General features: G+C 46.4%; 1 protein-coding gene across 3 annotated transcripts in view; it reads left to right on the forward strand.

Moving 5' to 3' along the window:
• The window catches only part of BEND7 (BEN domain containing 7), a 299,983-nt gene that overhangs the window by 214,136 nt on the left and 63,711 nt on the right, over window positions 1-22,136 (forward strand). The window contains exon 8 of one of the 3 annotated variants that reach the window (XM_078674215.1): window positions 1,219-1,364. The exons of the other annotated variants lie outside the window; for them this stretch is intronic. Coding sequence (XP_078530341.1) covers window positions 1,219-1,319 — 101 coding nt within the window. The 3' untranslated portion in view covers window positions 1,320-1,364. Of the gene's footprint in view, window positions 1-1,218; window positions 1,365-22,136 lie in introns of those variants that run through there. 3 annotated transcript variants of the gene reach the window in all.

Here is a 22,136-nt window from a genome sequence, read left to right on the forward strand (position 1 = left end):
GGCTGCGAGTGTCCAGCAGGCAGGCCGGCCGTCTCCTCTCCGTCTAAGTCCGGCATCCGGCGGCGATGCACGCCTGAGTCATGGCGCAGGGCCGGGCAACGTTCTATCTCCTCAATCGGACCGGGCAGAGGCGTCGGAGGAACACGGGCGAAATCAGCACGTCTTCCCCGTTCCAGCAGTCGGTAAAGTGAGCAGGATAACAGGCAGGATAGGAACAAAGGGCTCAAGGGCTGGCGGAGCCGGGAGCTCACACGTCTGCTCCGGTCGCCATCTTGGCTCCTCCCCCTTCAAGAGATTATTTTTGATTGCTCCGGGGTCCGCGCACATGGGCGGGACTATTCACTAGATTATGACTATAACAAAGATACCCCTACTACAGAACTGGAGTTACAGGACAGAAACTACTCCTTCCTTGCTGTTTAAGAAGATAATCAATAACACCACAGACACCCTAGGCACACTGTGCAACATCCTGGGAACGAGGTGTTGTCCCCATGGAGGACGAGGAATAGAAAGAAGTATTACAGGGTCCGAGAGAGGTGGCAATACGAGCAAGGTTTCGATTGATACAACTAAAAGTTCTACATAGAGTGTGTATTATCCCAGATCAGTGCTGCACCGAATGGTTGTAGTGAAAGAACACAGTGCCATAGAGGGTGTGGGTCAGAGGGGACCTTTTATCATTTAGTATGGGAATGCCCAACCCTACAGATATACTGGCAGAAAGTAGCCGAGGATATGGCAGCAGTCGATGGAGCCAAAATGGTTCATATTAATGACCGCAGGGGAAGAAGACTAGCCTAGACATATAAGACAGTGGTTGGCACTCTCAGCCTTGGTTGCGAAACGGAATATTACAAGGAAATGGGAGGCAAGTGCCATTCCGCCAGTAGAATGGAAATATGATTTAGACTGGTGCTGGCAAGCAGAACGCACAATATACAAATGTAGAGGGTGCCCCAAGAAATGACAAGAGATATGGTGGGCATGGCAGGCCTACAGAGGCTTATAGGGAGGTTTCTGTAAACGATAATGCGCATGACACCTCAATATCGTTGTAGTAACAACATTATATTGCAGGTACCTAACAAATGTATAACCAAATAAAATAGCAACATAATATAAAGGCTCCTTGTATGTTCGGTTCTTTGAATAAGTACCAATAAAAGTGTAAGAAAAGAATTTGAATTTTATTTCATCCGGACATCCTTTCTTCAGAAAGGTGGGGTGTCTTTTGTGGACAAACTGGTGCAACATTCTTTCCATATCAGCTACGGGATTTCAAAAGGTGGGCCATTGCACCACATTGTCCCTGCTAAGACGTTTGGCTGTGCATTCTTTGCCTACCTCATAATGTACGTGTGTTTTTACATGTTTTTGCTAAGAGCACACTGCTCCTGATGTCAGATTATGGTTCCAGCCCATAACATTACCAATCCGTTCCCAATAAAAACATCCTGTTCTTGATGAAGATGATTTGCATTGTCTGCTTGTTTCTGTGCATAGGGCCAAAGACTGTTGATACTGCTGCGGGCTTTCCTGCTCATTTTCTTTTGTTCTTTTGAAACGATCTTCTCCGTTGGTTCTCCAAGTTTGGATGACCACTACATGGGATCTCCCAGATATCATTGTACTGAATCAGAAAAATAGTTGAAACCTTAAATTAGTACGTTTTTTTCCCCACAGGAGCCCTGACTGGGAGAGTTGTTTCTTGCAGAACATATTGCCAGGAAAATTAGTGTTAAACTATTGGCTGTTTTTTAGTTGATACAGATCACTCCAGGGGGCTATGACAGAGAACCACTTCCTGATATAAGTAGGCAATTGAACTATGACCCAGTGCTGCTTGGAGTTCGAGGACAGCCTGGTGGGCTGAAAACACAAGAAGTGGATTTCCACCTTACCGCTCTTTTTACTAGTTTGCTAAATTAATAATAGCCCATTTTCTGTGAATAGACAAATTCTGAAAAACATGGGCAATCACTCCTAATTTAATTCAAAAAATGGTGGTTCTGCCCACTTGGCTTCAAACCATTTGTGTCTGCACCCAGCAGAGAAAAACAATAATGCTGTGGAGGAATTGTTCTAGCCCCTAAGTTGTTGTGTTGTGGTGGTTGGAATGCTGTGCCCACTAAGTGCAAGGTCAGGATTTTTATTGCTGCAGGTTCTAAGATGTCTTTATTACATTGGTCTTTTGTTGATTTTGTACAGCGATTTCCCACAATTTGTTGTCCACTTGCCACTGTGTAATCACTTCAGCACTTAGCACTTTTTGGCATCTTAACTTCATGAAATGAACATGTTTTATTTAATGTCACTAATAGATTACATTCTCTTTCAAAACATTGTTGTGGCTTTTAATGTTTTCTATTACTACATATGTGTAACCTAATTGATACCAAGCTTTTTGAATAGCTTCGCATCAATTAAGTTACACATATGCCACCCAATCTTTTTTTGAAACCAGTTTTGGGATTTTCTAGTTTACTGTAAAATCTGTACAAAGAAGGATATGATGCGACTGACCGTGTCAGTGAGAACATTGAAGGTGTAACAAAGTTCAACTTCACAAAACAGAACAATAGCTACAAAAGTAGGATGTGTTAGTTTCGGTGTCTGGGTGTACTCACCCCCAGGTCATTCATCTGTAGCCGTGGGAGTCTGTTTGAGGGAAGTGGGGCTGTGTGGTAAAGGGGGTGCATAGTGATAGCATGGTCTGGTATATAAGCAAGACTGGAGCGGACTGGTGTAATCTTTTGTGGCACTTTTGAATGTGGGGATCAAGTCCTCCAGCACAGCCACAGTGGGGTGCTTATAGCATCCCCACGCCTCCTTACAGATGCGGGGATATGGGCTGTCTCTGCCCATTGAACAACCATATGTTTCCACTGATTGATCCAGGGCAGAGAAGAAGCCTTTATTTCTTTGTGATTGTATGCATGACCAGGTGACGGAATCCGTTTCCGGCACCTCTGGAGCCCTAGTATGCAGCACTTCACACAATTTAATTCATGTCGGCTAGTGGTTTGTTAAAGAATTATACAGACCACAGTCCAGAAGGTCAGTGGCTAATCACAAAACAAGTGTAGGATGCCAGCATGCTAGGCGCAGTATGGGTCCAGTCTCGTGATACAGTGGGGTAGATTTTTTGGTGCTGAGCCACGGTCCAATAAGTTTTGTGTAATATGTTATGTATGTACTAGAATAGCGCATTGCAGGAGAATTTGTATCAATATGTTAGCACGTTGCCCCACTCCTTTTTGGGCTAGAAGGTGAGCAATATTAAGTTTCCAGTTCTGACGAAGTGATACTAAAGGGTCCATGGACTTGTCTGGAATGGATTTAGGAATCCAGGAAATGAGTCTCCAGCCAGATCCTATAGTGATCAGTGCTTGAAGTAATGGATACGCAGGTGGTTCAGTACCTGTGATTCCCTAGAAATGCTTTAACTCCGAATCCAAGTGCCTGTCAGGTACTGTCCCGCTGGGATTCCAGTTTACCCAGACAGTATGTTAAAGGGAATCTGATAGACTTCTAACCGCAGATCCATTACCATAAAACATTCCCAGGCATCAGACTGCATCCAGAAATGTTTTTAACAATTTTCCCTGTGTGCCTACTCGCTTGCAAGGGGAATTTCTGAGCAATTTCCAGATCCAGTCTGACACCTGGTAAGAATCTAAGGTAAGGAATCTGCAGCTAGATAGAGTCTCTACCAGATAAGGCGTTACTGAAGATAAATAACTTGTTCATCAGGGTATCAATCATGCATTTACAATGCAAATGTAAGTATTTCACAGATATTTATATATAATACATAGTAGAAATTCACTGAAAAAACAAAGGTTACAAGAACATTATAGTTGGGCTCAGATTTCACTCGCACAAAACCAATGAAATTCAGCAGTTAGTTACCTGAGATAACTATTACTTACGCACCCGCAATGCACTGCTTATGACCTGACATATATCACTCATGACATGGTCAGTGACATCACTGATGACATCACCCAGTGATTGTGAGTATTTTCTAAACGTTTTTGTATGTTAAACGTACATACTAAGGTACCACAAAAGTTAAATTAGTGTACTTTGTGCACTAATGCTGAGTGATTCCTTTTTTAACATAGTTTGGTAGTCGCTGAGTGACTGTTTGTATCGTGTGGGAGTAGGTGTCGGAGTGGCTTTGTGGGTGACTTAGTGGCTGCGTGAGTGACTGTATTTGTGAGTGGGTGTGTCAGTGACACTGAGTGAGCGACTGGCTGTTAGTGGCTGTATTGGTGGGTGTCAATAACTATGGGTGAGTGAATGGGTGTCTGAATGACTGTATGAGTGAGGGACTAGGTGTGTCAGTGGCTGTATGGGTGAGTGGCTGTTAGAGTGAGTCTGGTTAAGTGAGTTGGTGTGAATGGCTGTGTGGAAGAGTAAGTCTGTGGGATTATCTGTATGGGTGGTTTTATGGATATGTTTTTTTTAAAGTGGGCGTGTGTGTGTGAGTGAGTAGCTCTTGAGAGGCTATCTGGGTGAGTGAGTAGGTGTGTGAGTGGCTGTATAGGTGAATAACTGGGTGTGTCAGTAGCTGTATGTATGGGTGAGTGAGTGTCTGTATGGGTGAGTGACTGGTTGTATGACCAGGCTCTATGAGTAAGTGTGTGGGTGGCTCTATGGGTAAGAGGGTGGTTGTATAATTACTTTTATGGGTCTGTGAATGGGTATGTGAGTGTGAGTGGGCATATGAGAGGTATGGGGTGTGAGTGGCTGTGTGAGTGGCTCTGTGGATGATGCAATCTGATGTCATCACTGATGTCATTTGAGATCTCATCAGCGATGTCGCTAACCATGTCATGAGTGATGTAATATGTGAGTTCATAAGCAGTGCATTGTGGGGACGTAAGTGTTAGCTCAAGCAGGTAGAATTGCTGAATTTCACTGGTTTTGTACAAGTGAAAGCTGAGCCTGACTATAACGTCCCTGTAACTTTTATTTTTTTCATTGAAAATGTGTGTGTATATATTTTATATTATTTTATTAAGGAGTTTTATATAACGCTGGCCAGACCCGAGGGTATCGGAGCGCTTTACAATAGATTCAAAGCAGGAATCGGACAAAAAAGCATAGGTATACATATTGGTTCATAAGGCCAGGCGTGCTGAGCAACAATGAGGTAAGGAAGTCCAGAGATAACCTCGATGAGTTCACAATGTCTTGGGCTGAACTCTCATTCGGGGAGGAGGGAACGAGGAAGGGATCGGAGAGAGGGGAAGAGGAAGGTCTTGGTGAAACATTGTCGGGGGTTACAGAGTGCAGGCTTGTGCGTTTCGGTGGTGTTTCTCGGTTCGGGAAGGCACGGTTGTGGAAGAGTTATTTTAGGAGTCTTTTGAATTTTACAAAGGAAGGGATAGTCCTGATATCAGCTGAGATGGAGTTCCAGATTTTGGGCGTGTTATCAACAAATGATTGTGCAGCGTTTTCTTGTTTACGTGTTTTCATAGGGATGAGTAGTAGGTTGTTGGAGCTCCTGAGGTTTCTTGTCTGACTGGCTTTCTTGAGTTTGGAGGCAAGGTATTCCAGTTTCCCAGTGTGCAAGGCTTTGTGCATGAGGCAAGCAGTTCTAAAGCTGGCACACATTTCGACTGGGAGCCATTTTAGTTCTCTGAGTGCGGGTGAATAGTGATTGAATTTCTTCACTCCGGTGACCATTCCCGGTGACCATTCTGGCAGCTGCATTGAGAGTTGTTTTGAGGGGGAAATGTGGGATTTTGCTGTACCGGTGAGGACTGCATTCTCATAGTCTAGTCTAGATAACACCAGTGATTGGGTGGCTTGCTTGCGGTCCTTCGTTTGAATGAAGGGTTTTATTTTGTTGAGTAGCTTTAGATTGAGGAAAGCACTCTTTGCAGAGATCTTAATGTGTTTGGCCATGGTCAGTTTTGGATCTAGGTCTAAGAGTATGGTTGAGTCTCTAAATGTCATCAATGGAGGAGGTCTCCAGGTAGATCTGGCTGTCATCTGCTTATTGGTGGAAGGGGATGTTGGCTTTTTTGAGTAGGGTGGTGAGGGGTACCATGTATATGTTGAAAAGTTGAGGGGAGAGCACTGAGCCTTGGGGGACACCTCTGCTGAATGGGTGTAGGTCTGATGTAAAGGTTTTGATTTTTATCCTTTGGGAGCAGTTGTGTAAGGAGGAGGAGAACCAGTGTAGGATAACCTCATCAGCACCTACTCTATCTTGGAGAGCCTTGATGAGTAGATTGTGATCAACCATGTCAAAGGCTTCTGAAAGGTCCAGGAAGATGAGTAGGCATCATTAGTCAGTATCTAAAGACTTATGGATGTCGTCCACGATGTTAAGGATCGCAGTCTCTGTGCTACAGCCCTTTCTGAAGCCCGATTGGTGGGGATCTAGCACGTTGATGTTGTCTATGTGCTAAATCAGGTGTAGGATAACGCATTTTTCGAGGATTTTGGATAGTAGGGGGAGATTGGAAACATGTCTGAAGTTGTTCAGATCGTTGGTGTCAAGGCCTGGCTTTTTCAGTAGTGGTGTGACTTGGCCGACTGAGGCATATATATCTCTATATATATTTTGCCTTATCGACCCCTAAACCCTACCCACCGTAAACCCTAAAAATAGCCTTGCCTTCCAAAAAGCCCTACCTGCTTGGTAAATGTGTGCTAAAGACTTATGCGTTGTTAATGATGCATGGTAATGGTGTTGCACTGTAACAGGCACGTTGTAAAGGATGTTTCCCGTAGAACTCTTATTCCCGAGCCTTTCCATATCCCTGCAGTACCACACCTGTGGCTCGTCAGAATGCGCGTATGCTCCTCAGGGGAATCTCAGGAGCATACTGTGTGACAGTGGGGGAGGCCCGTAAAGTCCTATGGTAACAGCTATAGGCTGTTGTTGGAGCAGTACTAGAGTCTTGTCGAATCAACCATGCCAGTAATGCCCCCGACTTACCCTTTCTGCATTTTACATTGGCATGGAATGCCTTGTAATTTATGCAGAGCAAGGATTCAAGCAGTTGTGAGTTGCTTTCTTGAAATATGATTAACTCGTCCACACTTGCACCCAACATGACTCCAAGTCGTATGTCCAGTGCTCTCCGATGCTTACAGAAGCCATCAGGGAACAGGAAGCCAAACTCTACATTGCATAGAAAAAGAGGCGGGATTGATCCTAATTCAGGTCACTATGTAAGTTCTGGTCCAAATGGCCCTCATCTGGTAAATTGAGGGCAAAGTCAAGGAACAAGTTGAAAAAGAAGCACAGTAACATTAAACAATGGTTTTCAGCATCCAGACTCTCCCAATCTTGGGAGAGGTCTCACAGCTGGCACCCCTGAAACCTGACTTTGGGTCCTCTTTTGACTCGATGCTGTACCTAGAGCCAATGCGCCCTGAATACCATGACCCATCGATGACTCTGCAGCAAGTTGAGGTCTTCAGTGAGCCTATGCTATACATCTCCAAACTGATTCCAGCTCCCTCTGCCTCCATAACCCAGCAGAGTCTCTAACAAACTTCTGTCAGTAGGCTCTTCCTCTTGCTGGCTGAAATCGGATGGAGCCAGTCTGCACACCTCCTGCGCTGGGTCGTGTGTACTTCTATGCCATAGGCCTCGCTAGTTGTTCCTCCGTCTGCACTGCCTCCAACTCTAGCAGTGCTGGTTCTAGGTTCACCATTGTCTCTAGCCCTTTATTTGGATCCATATGTATCTAAAGTTGACCCAGCATCACTCTATGCTATAACAAAGGCTGTTGTAAAAGAACACTCCCCTCTGTTTCCTCTGCTTTAGCAGCAGTATTTTATGAGATGAAGTCTATTTTTGTGTCTGACTCTGATGTCTTAGAAGGTCTGCAACTTGTCCAAAATGACTTGCATGATGATGAGGAGGAAGCAAATAACTTGCTACCTAATTATTACACCAATGTTGGCTTAGATATCCATTTATAGATTGTGGCCTATATACTTCCCCAGAATTTGTCATTAGCTCTCCTTTTGTAGTTGTGGTTGGAGGGCACAAAGAGCTATTATAGGCCTTCCACACTGAGAGACTAATATTAACCTTCTTACAGAGCTCTTTCTAACTTGTGTCTTCTACCTATATTACCATTTAACAAGACTCAAATTGACCACGTTATATTAGTTTAGTTGAAACTATTTTCTGTGTCAGCAATAAATCACATCATTGCGAATTGTGAGGGCCTGCACTTGGTGACTGTGAGTTCTTGGCAACGCATCCCACTCCTAGGAGCCTTGTGGTGCAGGCTTACACTTAGGAGGTAAAGCCACACTGTTTTTCTGCAGCTTGACTGGGAGTCCAAACGAATTGATGCAACTAGCAGTTATGCTTCTGCCAGTTTGACATGCGATTCATTAAATGCAGTGTGCCACTTATATTGCTACAATCACACCCTCTGCGACATGGCAGTTGGGAGTCTTTGTGCGCTGCCTGTTCCGTGGTAAACTAGATGCGGTTAAACAGGTTTTATGCTTTGGACATCACAGTCTCAGTTGGCATAGGTGCCCTAATCTGGCAACGTGTCTGAATGTACACATGCAGATTGTGCTGGGAAGTCCAGACATCATAGATGGATCTGCCTGTTGATGGGGCCAGATGTTTAGGAGCAAAGATTTTTGGAGTGTTTCCAAAACAGCAGAGCTATGACTCCTTCCTTGGGATCGCTCTTGTGGCCCACCAGTTCTTCCAGCAGAACAAGAAGATCCAAGATGACTCTAGAGGCCTCCACTCTACCACTGCAAGCCATCACAACCATCCAACAATCAGTTCAGACTTTTTGTGTATGGGCTGTAGGTGTGTTAGTGGGTGGGTGGGTGGGTGTGTGAGTGACTGTATGGGTGTGTGAGTGACTGTATGGGTGAGTGAGTGGCTGTATAAATAAGAGAGTGGCTCTCACTATATAGTTGACTGAGTGAGTTTGAGTGTGCGTGTGGCTGTATGGGTGTGTGAGTGGCTGTATCAGTCTGTGAATCGGGTTGTGAGAAGATTTCTGGGTCTCTGAGTGACCGCGTAAATGATTGTATGACTGTGTCAGTGGTTGTAGGGGTTTGTAGGTGGGTGTCTTGGCGGTTGCATGGGTGTGTGATTGGTTGTGGGAGTGACTGCGTGGGTGTTTGGGTAAGTGAGTTGGTGTGTGAGTTGCTGTTTTGCCGAATAAGTTTTTGAGTGTGTGGCTGTATGACTGTATGGATGAGGGAGCGGGTGCGTGAGTGCTTGTATGGATGTGTGAATGGGTATACAAGTGGTTGTGTGGATGTGTGTGTGTGTAAGTGCTTGCATGGGTGAATGAATGGCTGTGTTGAGAGACGGTATGGTTGAGTGAGTGGGTGTCTATCAAAGAGTGAATGGTTGTGTGAGTACTTGTGTGGGTCTGTGAATGAGTTTCTGAATGGTTGTGTGGCTGTGTAAGTGGTTCTGTGGATGTCATTTGAGATGTCAGTGATGTAACTGACCATGTCATGAGTGATGTAATATGTGAGGTCATAAGCAGTGCTTTGCGGAGCATACGTTTTTTTTTTAAAATCTTTTTATTGGATTATCATAGCAAAACAATATGAGAGAGCATTTTGCCATGCAAGGCGATTAAAACATAAAATCACAATAAACAGGCTTGTGCTTATCGGATGTGATCCATTTTACACAGTTAACATTGGTGTATAGATCAAGTCATGGTCTGATATGTAGTTACTCAGATTTGCATATTATTACACCATTACAATTATAGCTCAGGGTGATGTGACCTCCCTTTGCGCTTGATAAGTCAGATATTGCCTCAACGGCTCCCAAATGTCTTTGGGTCGAGATGTCACTGGCATCTCCTCTGCATACAATTCAAGGGTTTCCTTGCAGGACATCAAGTCTTTGATCCATCAATCTGAGGACTAAGCCTGCTCTCCTATGTGATTGCCACCCTTCTCTTGGCCAGCAGAAGGGCAATTCGAACATATCTACCTATCACTCCTTTCAACTGGGGAATGCGGAGCATAAGTCAAGTAACTAACTGCTAAATTTCACTGGTTTTGTACGAGTGAAATCTGAGCCTAACTATAATGTTCTTGTAACCTTTGTTTTTTCAGTATTTCCTAACTGTAACCTGTAACCTTTGAGAGTAAGTGCCTGAGTGTCTCACTGGGTGTGTGAGTGGGTGCGTGAGTGTCTGTTTGGGTCTGTGAGTAGGTGCATGAGTCTCCAAGTGGGTGTCTGAGTGGATTTGAAAGTGCCTCCATGAGTGTCAATCTGTGAGTGAGTGCATGAGTGTCTGAGTGGGTCTGTCATTAGGAGGGTGAGTCTGAGTGGATCTGTGAGTCAGTCTGTGAGTATGTCTGAATGGGTGTGAGATGGTATGAATAGTTCTGTAAGTGGGTGCATGAATGGGTCTGAGTGAGTGTGTGTGTGTGTGTGTGAGTGGATGCATACGTGTCTGAATGGGTCTATAAGTGGCTGTTAGAGTGTCTGAGTTGGTCTGTGAGTGGGTGGGTAAATAGGTTACAGTGTTTAAGTGGGTCTGTTAGTGGTTGTGTGTGTGAGTACCTGAGTGGGTGTCTAAGCGTCTGTGGGTGTGTCAATAGCTATGTCCGTGACTGGGCCACAACAGAACTGCACCTGCCCTTTTATCCAACAAGAGTCCACAGTTTTACACAAAATATTTACCCAAGTGGAGTTCTTTCTACTGGTTAATTACTAAGTGCTACCTCCTTGGGTATATGTCCTGTATGTATTCTACACTGCAGCTGTGTAGTGGAGCACAAGGAAAAGTCACCAGTGACCTTGTGTGCGTTTTGGCAATGTAATTGTTCCTGGTGTGTCTTTATCCAAAAATATGTGATAACATGAATCTTCTTATAGAGAAGATGACAAGATTACAAAGAGTTAAATATCCACCAAACAAGGGTCCTTCATCTTAACTTAAATGAAGTAAGTGTTTCTTTGTTTGGTGGAGATGTTCGGCATCAAGAATACTTCACCAAAATCGGTGGGAAAAGGGCTTTGGGCCGCTTGTTAAGCTATCCATCAACTTAGCAAAAGGCAGGAATATCTTTGGAGACTACTAAGTTGGGAGGGGCCAAACAGGGAAGCTTCAAAGTGATTTGTACATTTGCAGTGTCCTAGAAAATTAAGAGACCTATGGATTCTCCTTTCGACATGACGACAGAGAACCCACTTGTCACAGTCACTGCAGATTGCTCTACAATAGATCAATGCATTCACTTCCACAAAGGATTTCAGATCATTTTTCAATATGGAATTGCTGCAAAAACACACTTGCTTTGCCTTTCTCCAAGCCCAGGAGTTAAGATCATTTGTCCTTTACAGAAGTGGAGCTTCTATGGGGGCACCTGCTATGTTTTTATTGGATGTGCTTCCCATCCCCCACGGCCTGGCCACAACTTGATGGGGGCTGTACCGTCCCCCTCCCTAGGCCGATTTGGGTCCCGGTGCCTCTATCCCCGGCTGAAATTTATTGGGAAAGAAGGCGCGCAGCCCCACTCCATGGCTGTTTTTGGGCCTTGGAACCCCATCCCCTGGCGCCCAGCTAAGTCTCCCTGGGTGCCCTGGAACCCATCCAGGGCACCCAGTGTGCTTTGGGACCATGGGGAAAGCCTCAAGGACATCTGTGGTTCTAGTCAGCTCCCTGCCTCCTGTGGGAGCTGGCATTGCTGTTGCACGCAGGGAGCTGCTGAAAATGCAGCTCCCTCCATGCAAAAGCAATCCTTTCCTCTCTTTCTCTGCGTGCAGGTCTGCAGGCTGGGAAAGAGATGAAAACTCTGCTTCCAGCAAGCAGGAGCACTTTGACAGCTCCCACCCGCTGGATACTAAGTGTTTGCTTTTGCTTGGCGGGAGCTGTCATTGTTGTTACCCCAACAACAGTAATAGCATACATTTGCGTTGTAACATCTTCATAAGTTCTCACCATCCGATTGTGGCCTTTGATGGTCCTTTGTTGAAAGTGTATCTTTGAATCTAGTTAGAGCGGATATAATAAGTCTGTTTACTATAGGATTTTCCTGCAGAAGTGCAATTTGATGTGAATCCTATCTTAACTTGTCCTGTGTTTATTTTAGAGCAACATCTTGATGTCTGAAACACTTATAAAGGTAATTCAGGTTGGGCAAATGATAATGGATGAAACCAAATAAAAATTTTAATTCTCAGTTTTGAGCTTTTTAAATCTATTTTCAGTTTAGTTATACAGACCTTGTTTTAGTAAGACAGATCAAAACTTTCAAAAATGTTTTTACAACCTTTGTAGTCAAATATTTATCTTGTACATAGTTAACTTAATTGCCTATTTAGGAATCCTGTGCAATCATTAGAAAACTCCTCTTTCCTATCCATATTTGTAGCCATATGGTAAAGTGCTCATCTACATAACTTCACGCACATATTCTATCTCTACTACGGTAATTGTCATCTAAGGTATACTCTGTTGTATTTATAACATATTACATATGAATATTAGTTGTAATTTTAGTTTGCCAATAGTTCATGTTCACCTTTTATGTGATTTTGTTACCTGTGGCATTGAATTTTGTTATGAATCAGTGACCCATGATAGGTTATCTCTGTAGGGTTTATAGAGCACTGAGTGCATACCTTTCAGATAAACCATACGAACAGTATCTATTGTTAATGTTCTCGTAAGATCACCAGAAATATAGTGCCCAGTCAGGACATCCAAACCGAGAGAAAAATAATACCCCTTATGTGGAATTTTGTAAGAGCGAAAAATAAACTGAGAAAAAGATATCATTATTGACAAATTTCGCACAAGGGATTTTGATCCAAAGATATTAGACCAAGCTGCCTCCGCTCAAAAGGTTGAAAGAATAGATCTTTTGATCGACAAACCTTAGATAAATATCACACAAGATGGCAAGGTGGGATTTATCACAGCTTACATTATCAATAATGATTTTAAGTGCAAAACTCAATGTGAACATTGGGATATATTAATCCCTTTACTACTCAGTCTTTTCCCCCTCATTGCTAGGCCCTTTTTTGCTATTTTGGGTAGCTCGCACTTAGGGGTTCCATAATCTTTTTCCCCTTAGAAGGTATCCACACCAAATTTGTGTCTGGGAATTCTAGAAGTACCCAGGATTTGTGGATTTCCCTCGAGGGGACAGAGAAAATAGGAAAAATATAGCTACATTTTGAGTTTTTGGGTAAAAATAGGAAAAACATGCTCTGTTAAAAAAGTGTCTGTTTTTTCCCTAAAAGGCCATCAACAAACTGTTTGCTGTGCTAAAGTTACCCTCTTCTTAGCCCTCGGGAACATGCAGAGCTGAATTAAAAATAATAATAATCTTTTACCACAGTTTTGACATTTTTCAAAAAGAAACACAATTTTTCCTATTTTTTTGTACTCTCAACCTACTTCCAGTTTATGGTGGAAACCAGTGTGAAACCCATAGTTGTTCCAGGTAAGCTATAGATTTCTGAAAAGTAGAACAAATTTCGAATTCAGAAAGGGGTCATATGTGTAAGACCCTCAACGGTTTCCCAAAGAAACAAACTGTCGAAATAAAAAAATAATTAAAATGAGTAGGTAAAAATGGCTGTTTGTGACAATGTTTTCATCTGTAACTTTTTCCCACAATGGCTAATTTACAAAAGCAATATACAATTACGTCCACTTGACCCTTTTGGATTTAAAGATATATATATAGGGTTTGTTGGTTCTCCAAGAACCCTAGGCACCCAGAGCAAACAACTGAGCTTAAACTTACAATGGGTTTTCATTGTGTACCGAGTATAGACCAATTAATACAGTGAAATATTTAGAGTGAAATATGGGTATCAAGGAAAAGTATTTCTGAAATGGGCACAAGATATGGAGTTTATTGGTTAGTTATACATCTCTGAATTTGTGAGTACCCATACTAGCAAATGATTTAGAGGGTACTTTTCCAAATTTCTTCTTTCCTTCACACTGGCTTACATTTGAAAGGCACAAATACAGCAAAATCCAATCGGTAATAACAAATGTTCTACTATTTAATCCTTCCACCAGTTTGCCGATAAAAATGGTGCCCCCCTTGTGTAAGTAGGTCTAATGCCTGCGAGAGGAAACGGCCCATAACACAACTGGAGCATCACATTTTCCACTGAAAACTGCTATTTAAGTGAGTAGCTGAGGATTTTAGGCCTCGCTCAGCTGGCGCCTATGTAAACCTAGCACACTTGCACATATTTTAAATTAAGATACCTGGGGGAATCCAGGGTGAGGTGACTTGTGTGGCTCTCACCGGGTTTATTTACCCAGAATTCCATGTAAACCTCAAACGTTGACCAAAAAGACACATTTTACTCACATTCTGGAAAGTTCTGGAATCTGCGGAGAGCCACAACCTTCCTCCCACCCAGTATTCCAGAAAGACTCTTGATAATAATGGTACCTCAATTGTGTCTTGACTTGTGTGCCTCTCACTAGTTAATTTTACTCAGAAGCCCTAGCAAATGGCAAACGTTGGCAAACAAAACCCACACATTTTCCTTACATTTCTGTGACGGAAAGTTCTGAAATCTTTGGGGAGCCACATATTTCCTACAACTCTGAGGTCCCACTTGTCCTCGATAAGAACGGTGCCCTACTTGTGTAGTTGGACCACGAGAACACAACACAAAATTGCCTTAAATTGCTACATTGAGAGATAAGCAATTGGGGTAGCTGCAGTATTTAGGGCTGTGCTGCGGTGCCGCCTATGCAAACCTACGAACCACAGATGTTTTTGAAAACTAGACAACCAGGAGATTCCAGGGTGGTGTGCCTTGCATGGATCCCATGACGTCTTCTTACCCACAATGCCCTCCAAACCTCAAACTACGCCTGAAAACACACATTTTCCTTAAATTTCTGTGATGTAACTTTTGGAATCGGCAGGGATCCACAAAAATCCTAACACTCGACGTTACACCACTTGTGCCAATAAAATACACTATATTTGACTAGGACTAATGTTAGCTGCAATAAAAGGGTAGGGTGGGGTGTGGTCGTGACTCCTGTGCCAGAAGGCTTTTCGCTGAAGCGTCAAGGCATTTCCCTGGCAGCATCTTTAAAAACCAGTGTAGACCGATGCAGCTTGCGGAGTCTGGCTGGATCTTTTGACAATTTTGGGTGCTTGGCTGAATCTTTTTGACACCGTTGTGAACAGGCAGTGTTAAATTCCAAATGTTGGAGTTCTCAGAAGCACTCTTTCTTGGAGACACATTAAGGCTAGAGCTGAGCAAGGGAATCCTGTATGCCTTTCCCCCTCTGGCTCTCCTGCCCAGAGTTATGGAAAATATAAAAAATGACCTAACACAAGTCCTCCTCGGGGCTCTAGATTGGGCCTCTGATTAGGCTACCACTATGAAAGGACCTTTTGTCGCAGCAGCAGGGCAGGGTTTTGAGTCCAAATCTGTGCAATCTACACCTCCATTCATGGAGATGGAACTCCAGCATTTGACTGTGTAGAGGCTACCGCCTGAGTTTGGATGTCATCCTTGTAGCCAGGCATTTACGCCGAGCGCAGGCCAAATTTGTGGCCTAGTGTGGAGTCCCCAAAACAGACTTTTTACAAGCCAAACTGTCAGATGTTTTATTGGTTGTTTTATCTTTGACCCAGCATGGTCTTGCATTCTGCACAATTAAAGCTTATTTGTTCTCCTTGACAGCATGTTTGTTTTTTCCCAATCAACCATCCTGGTTTAAGTCACCTGTTTTGATGCTGTTAATCAAAGCTTTGCCACCCATGTTCCCTACCAACCCATTTGTGGTTGCACAGTTTGATCTTAAGTTTGTCCTGACGCACTTCGTGTATCCCCTTCAAGCCAGTGCACAGCAGATGGTTGCATCTTCCGACTCTCAAAACTGTCTTCCTCATTGAAATCACTGCAGCACATAGCGTGAATGAGCTCCAGACTCTCCCAGTGCACCCGGCCTGTACCCAAATTGGTTTTGATGCCCGGGGTGGCCTTTTTCCCAAAAGTTGTGATTCTTTTTCACGTTGGGAAATCCATCACCCTCACAATGTTCTGTGCTCTGCCTCACCTCTAATAAGAGGAGGAAAGAACCAACAGCTTTACCCCAAAAGAGCCTTAAGCTTTTACATTGATTGCACTAAAGACCATTGGGTGACGACTGGCTTTTTGTGGGGGTACTGCAGAAAAAAGGTACGGCAGTACAGCAAAAGATTTTGTCAAGGCGGCTAGTTCTCTGTATTAAGATCACCTGCACATTGGCCAAGACTCCTACCACTACATTGGCACACGGGCAGTGTCGGTTCTTAAAATCGTTCAGGCCCTGACATGACGTCAGTGCACATGTTTACGAAGCACTACTTCCTTGATCCAATGGCGTTTTAGTCCTGCTGGTCTTCTTGGTCTACACTTACTCCACAAAGACTCCATTGTTTGGAAAGTTCTGCTTTGGTTTCAATTCTAAAGGTGAGGGAACAAGTTACTTACCTTGTGTAATGCTTTTTCTGATGGATAATATATCTAACCACAAATTCCTTACTGCCCTCCCATCTCTCTGTTCTGTGGAGTGGTGTCTTTTTATCATCTGAAGATGTCCCAAATTAGTTATCTACGCACTGGTACTTCCAATTGTTTGTGCTCCGTGTCTAAAGGCATGGGATAGGTCATGAAAGTGACTGACGCACGGGGAAGGCACTTAAATGCAGTTGCATTCAACCACTTACGGAGCAGAACCAGTCTATTGCGGAGCCAGACAGTGCCACCTACCAGCCCCCAGGAGAACTGCAGGGAACTCTTCCGGATCCAGTCTGGCACCAGAGGAATATTCAAAAGGTGGATATCCAAAGCTGCAGTGTGGATATCCACATAAAGTAAGTTAGCGAAGGTTAGTGATCGGTTCTTTTTATGGCCAACATTTGATATCTCCGCATTTGCTTTTTCAGGCCTTTTCTGTCACAAGCAATAGACCCACTCACACAAGTATGATACCGTTTTTTGTTGGGAGAAGTGCGGGTACACAGAGTAGTAGAACATTTTGCTATTATCTTATGAATTTCTCTCCTTTTTTGGCTTCCACGTGTGAGCCAGTGTGCAAGAAGGAACACATTTTGCAAAATGTCTTCTGGATCATGTGATAAGTGTGGCTAACTTCAAATTCAGAGTTTTACAAATAATCATAATTCCTAAACTCAGTATATTGGGCACATTTAAAAAATACATAGGATTCCATCATTCCCAATTTTCATCCACCAGATTTTACTATTTGATTCACTGCATCCAAAATGAAATATCATAAGCTGCAGTTGAGTTGTTGGCTCTGAGTATCGCATATTTATGGACTAACAAATGTTAGGTAAGCTTGTGACTAGACCTGCCTGGCAGCTTGAAGAGTGTATTACTTTTGTAAATCAGCCATTGAGGCAAAACTTAAAGAAAACATCACCAATTGCTATTTTCAGTATTTTTGATTTCAACAATTAGTTTCTTTGGGGAAAACCATGAGCAGTCTACGTAATTTGGAATTGTTTACTATTCAGAAATGAACAGCTTTCTGGGTTCACCCATGGGTTGGTTGCACACCTGTTTCTACTACAAATTGCAAGAAGGGCGACATCACAAAAAATAGGGAAATGGTCTACTACCATTTACAACTCTTTTTTCCTAAAAGCTGTGAAGACGATTATGTTAGTCCAGCCAATCTTCTGTGAATGCCATCTCTAAAAAACAAGTTTGCTTTTGATCCCAGCACTTTTTCCCATTTTTAGAAAAAAAATATTTTCTTTTATTTTGACTAATCTCTTGATTCTCTTCCAGAAACACTGGCTCAGTTTACAATCTCCTACATATGGGGAAAATAGGATGCAAATTTGGCCTGAAAACCTTTTGGATGATACATTTTGGGCACTTAACAGTAGAGGAAACCTGCATGGAGGTTAAAGGTGGTTGGTAGCAAATGGAAATAATGGAATCTGAAAAACAGGTTAGTATTAGATTCCTTACCTTCGAATATCCCCAGGCGTCAGACTGGATCTGGAAATTTTTGCGTAGCAGTACCCTTGCGCGTCGGTAGGCGTCGTCTGCAGCTCCGCGTCCGTCGTGGGCGCCGTGATGACGTCGTCGGAGTACTTAGACACCACCTCCGCGTGCTGACGTCAGTTCTTCTTTTTTCCGCGCCAGCAGCGCAGATCCGGAAAAAGTGGTACCTTAGTCATTTTTTGACGAAACTTTTTTGATCCCTTTTGATCATTTTTTCGAGTCTTCGACTCCGAACGGTGCCGATAGGGATGCCAGGTTTTAAACCCTGTGAGGACTGCGACCGGCTGATGTCGGTCACCGACCCTCACCGTCGGTGTCTCCACTGTCTCGGCGTCAACCACGATGACAAGACCTGTTCCGATTGCCGGGCTCTGACTGCGAAATCTAGGCGGGAGCGGTCCCGCAAGCGACTCGAACTCCGGCAGTCGGCCCCGCGCCGCGAGAGGACCCGGTCCGGACAGATGTCGAGGGACTGGTCGCGGGATCGGAGCCATCATAGCTCCGGGAGTTGACATCACTCCTCAGGTTCGAAGTCGTCAGGTAAGCACAAGAAGTCGAAGAGACGTCATCGCTCTTCCCACTCCCCCCGACGCGGCCGGGGGTTCGGGTGACACCGCCCACGCGGCTCCGTCGGAGTCGCGGGCGTCGCGTCCAGCCCCACACCCTCCGGTCCCTGGGCCGCACGCGACGCCGGAGGAGAGTGAGCGGTTCCTCATGGCCATGAGGTCTCTCACTCCTCCGGCGGGCTCCGCGGCGCCTTCGAGCCCAGCGGACTCGTCTGGGGGCCCAAGTGGGTCAGGGCTTCGGCCCGATGCCGTCGGGTGCTTGGGCCCGGCGCCACAGGCCCCCACTGGATCCGGTTCCGGATCGTCGCCGGTTGACCTGACGACCTCAACGGCGCCGGTCCCTCAGGTGTCACCTCTGGCGCCGTCTTCGGGTGGCGCCGTCCCCGATGCCTCCCTCGATCCGGTTCCGGCATCGGAGCGTGGTGCTGACGCGGGCGGCCAAGGCCTTGGGCCTTGAGCTCCCCGTTGCGGCCATGAGGACTAACCTCCTCACTGAGGTCCTTAAACCGCAGTCAAGCTCGGCTGAGCCTCTGCTGCTGTTTAATGAGGCCTTGACCGACGTTCTTTTGGGCACTTGGTCCAGGCCCGCTACAGGTTCGCCTGTAGATAGGAACGTGGCCAGACGCCACCGGGCGACCCTTGTTTCCTGTCTACCCACCCCATCCCCGAGAGCCTGGTTATTCAGGCTCCGAATTCCCAGACCACATTTCCGTCAGCTCCGCCTGACAGGGAATCCAAGAGGTATGAGCAATACGGCAAGAAGGTATTCTCCTCCCTGAGTCTGGGACTGCGGTCTTCCAACACCGCTTGCCTCTTGGGCCGTTACACCCACTCTCTCTGGGATATGGTCGCGGACGTGCTGCCAGAATGCCCGTTGGAGGTACGGGCTAAACTCAGCCAAGCCCTTGTGAAAGGCCGAGATGCGGCACGTTATTCTCTCCGGTTTGGACTGGATACCACCGACTCACTGGGCAGAGCGGTGGCGATTCGTCGCCACGCCTGGTTGAGGTCCGCCAACTTCTCGGCTGATGTCCAGAACACACTCATGGACAAGCCGTTTGATGGCCGTCGCCTTTTTGGCGACAAGGCAGACCATGCGCTTGAGCGCTATAAGGACTCCAGGGCTACGGCCAGGTCCTTGGGCCTCTCGGCCCCGCGCCAGCAGATGGGTGCCTTTCGCGGCCAAGGAAGGGGTGCCCCCACACGTGCTGCCAGCCACGCACCGCAGAGTAATACCCAACGTAGTGGCGGCCGTGGAAACCGCCGTGGCGGCGGTCGGGGACAACGGCGAGGTCAGTCCACACCTTCCCCCGCAGCATCCGCCTCAAAACCCTCCTAGTCCGTGCTTTCAGGCCCATGTGACGCCAGTGGGGGGCAGGGTTTGCCATCACCTCCTCCACTGGCGCACTATCACATCGGACAGGTGGGTGCTGCAAATCGTCCGAAGGGGCTACTCCCTCCCCTTCGAGGCGACCCCTCCAGCCATGCCACTGCAGAACCACCGTGTATCGGGGGATCATTCGCGACTTCTGCAGGACGAAGTTACGGCCCTCTTGGCCAAGGGGGCCATCAAGCGCGTTCCTGGGCCAGAAGTAGGGTGTGGTTGCTACTCCCACTACTTTCTGGTACCCAAGAAGGGCAAAGGTGGCCTACGCCCTATCTTGGATCTACGGAACGTCAACTGCTTCCTCCGGAAGGAGAAGTTCAAAATGCTGACACTGGCTCAGGTCTTGACTGCCCTAGACCCAGGAGACTGGATGGTAGCGTTGGACTTGCAGGACACTTATTTCCACATCCCCGTCCTGCCGGCCCACCGGCGCTACCTGCGGTTCACGGTTGGCCACGAGCACTTTCAGTTTACCGTGCTCCCCTTCGGCCTTACCAGCGCCCCACGGGTGTTCACGAAAGTGATGGCGGTGGTCACAGCTCATCTGCGCAGGTTAGGGGTTTCAGTCTTCCCCTACCTCGACGACTGGTTGTTGAAGGCGGGCTCGCCCCGGACAGTCGTCAGCCACCTCCAGACGACGGCGGACCTCCTACACCAGCTGGGGTTCTCCATCAATGTGCCAAAGTCACACCTGTTTCCCTCTCAGAAGCTCCTCTTCATCGGAGCGGTTCTCGACTCGGCGCAGTTTCGGTTTTATCCTCTCGAACAGCGGGTTTGGGATATTCAGGCTCTGATTCCACTCTTTCAGCCTTTATCCCGGGTCTCGGTCAGGTTGACGCTGCGGCTTCTGGGGCTGATGGCCTCCTGCATCCTTCTGGTGCATCACGCCCGGTGGCGGATGCGGACTCTGCAGTGGGACCTGAAGTTTCAGTGGGCCCAGCATCAGGGCAACCTGTCCGACTATGTCCTGATCTCGGAGGGCACTGCGAGACAGCTGCAGTGGTGGCTCACGGACCGCGAATGGGTCAGCAGCAGATCCCTCTCCCTACCCCAACCGGAGCACGTAGTTGTGACGGATGCGTCCCTCCAGGGCTGGGGAGGCCACATGGGAGAGGCGGAGATCAGAGGCCTCTGGCCTCCGTCGGAGTCCCGGCTCCATATCAACCTTTTGGAGCTGCGGGCGATTCGTCTAGCACTGAAAGCATTCCTCCCCTCTGTCCGGGGGAGTGTAGTGCAGGTGTTCACGGACACCACCGCCATGTGGTACTGCAACAAACAGGGCGGGGTGGGGTCGTGGACCCTTTGCCAGGAGGCTCTGCACCTCTGGCAGTGGCTGGAACATCAGGGCGTGACCCTGGTGGTTCAACACCTGGCAGGTTCTCTGAACGCCAGGGCGGACGAACTCAGCCGTCGGGAGAGCCTTGGTTAGATCTATTCGCCACAGACGAGAACGCGCAATGTCATCAGTTCTGCGCGTTGGAATTTCCAAGGCGGCACTCGCTCGGAGACTCTTTTCGTCGCAAGTGGAGTTGCGGTCTGTTGTACGCCTTTTCGCCTATACCACTTCTGCCCAGAGTGCTGAAGAAGATCAAGCGCGACCGGGCCCAAGTCATCCTTGTGGCTCCGGACTGGGCACGAAGGTACTGGTATCACGAGATACTCAGTATGTCAGTCGATCCCCCGGTTCGTCTGCCTCTTCAGGAGGACCTTCTGTCGCAGCAGCAGGGGACGGTCCTCCACCCGAACCTGTCCAGTCTCCACCTCCATGCTTGGAGATTGAGCAGCGACAGTTGAGGCCATTTTACTTGCCTCCTGAAGTCTGTAATGTCATTCTGGCAGCCAGGCGTCCCTCCACAAAATCGGTATACGCCTGCTGGTGGAATAAGTTTGTGGCATGGTGCACAGCAAAGGCTGTGGATCCACTTTCTGCCCCTCTTCCTGAAGTTCTTCTCTTCCTTCTTTCTCTTGCCCAGCAGGGCTCTGCTCTGGGCACTATCAAGGGCTACCTTTCTGCCCTTTCAGCCTTTCTGAGGCTGCCTGATCAACCTTCTTTGTTCCAATCCCCTATTGTAACTCATTTTCTGAAGGGCATCACACACATGTTCCCTCCTGTTCCGTTTGTGATGCCTCAGTGGGACTTGAACCTTGTTCTTACCTT

This window comes from Lissotriton helveticus, chromosome 1_1 (genome assembly GCF_964261635.1).
Source record: "Lissotriton helveticus chromosome 1_1, aLisHel1.1, whole genome shotgun sequence".
Classification (NCBI taxonomy): domain Eukaryota; kingdom Metazoa; phylum Chordata; class Amphibia; order Caudata; family Salamandridae; genus Lissotriton; species Lissotriton helveticus.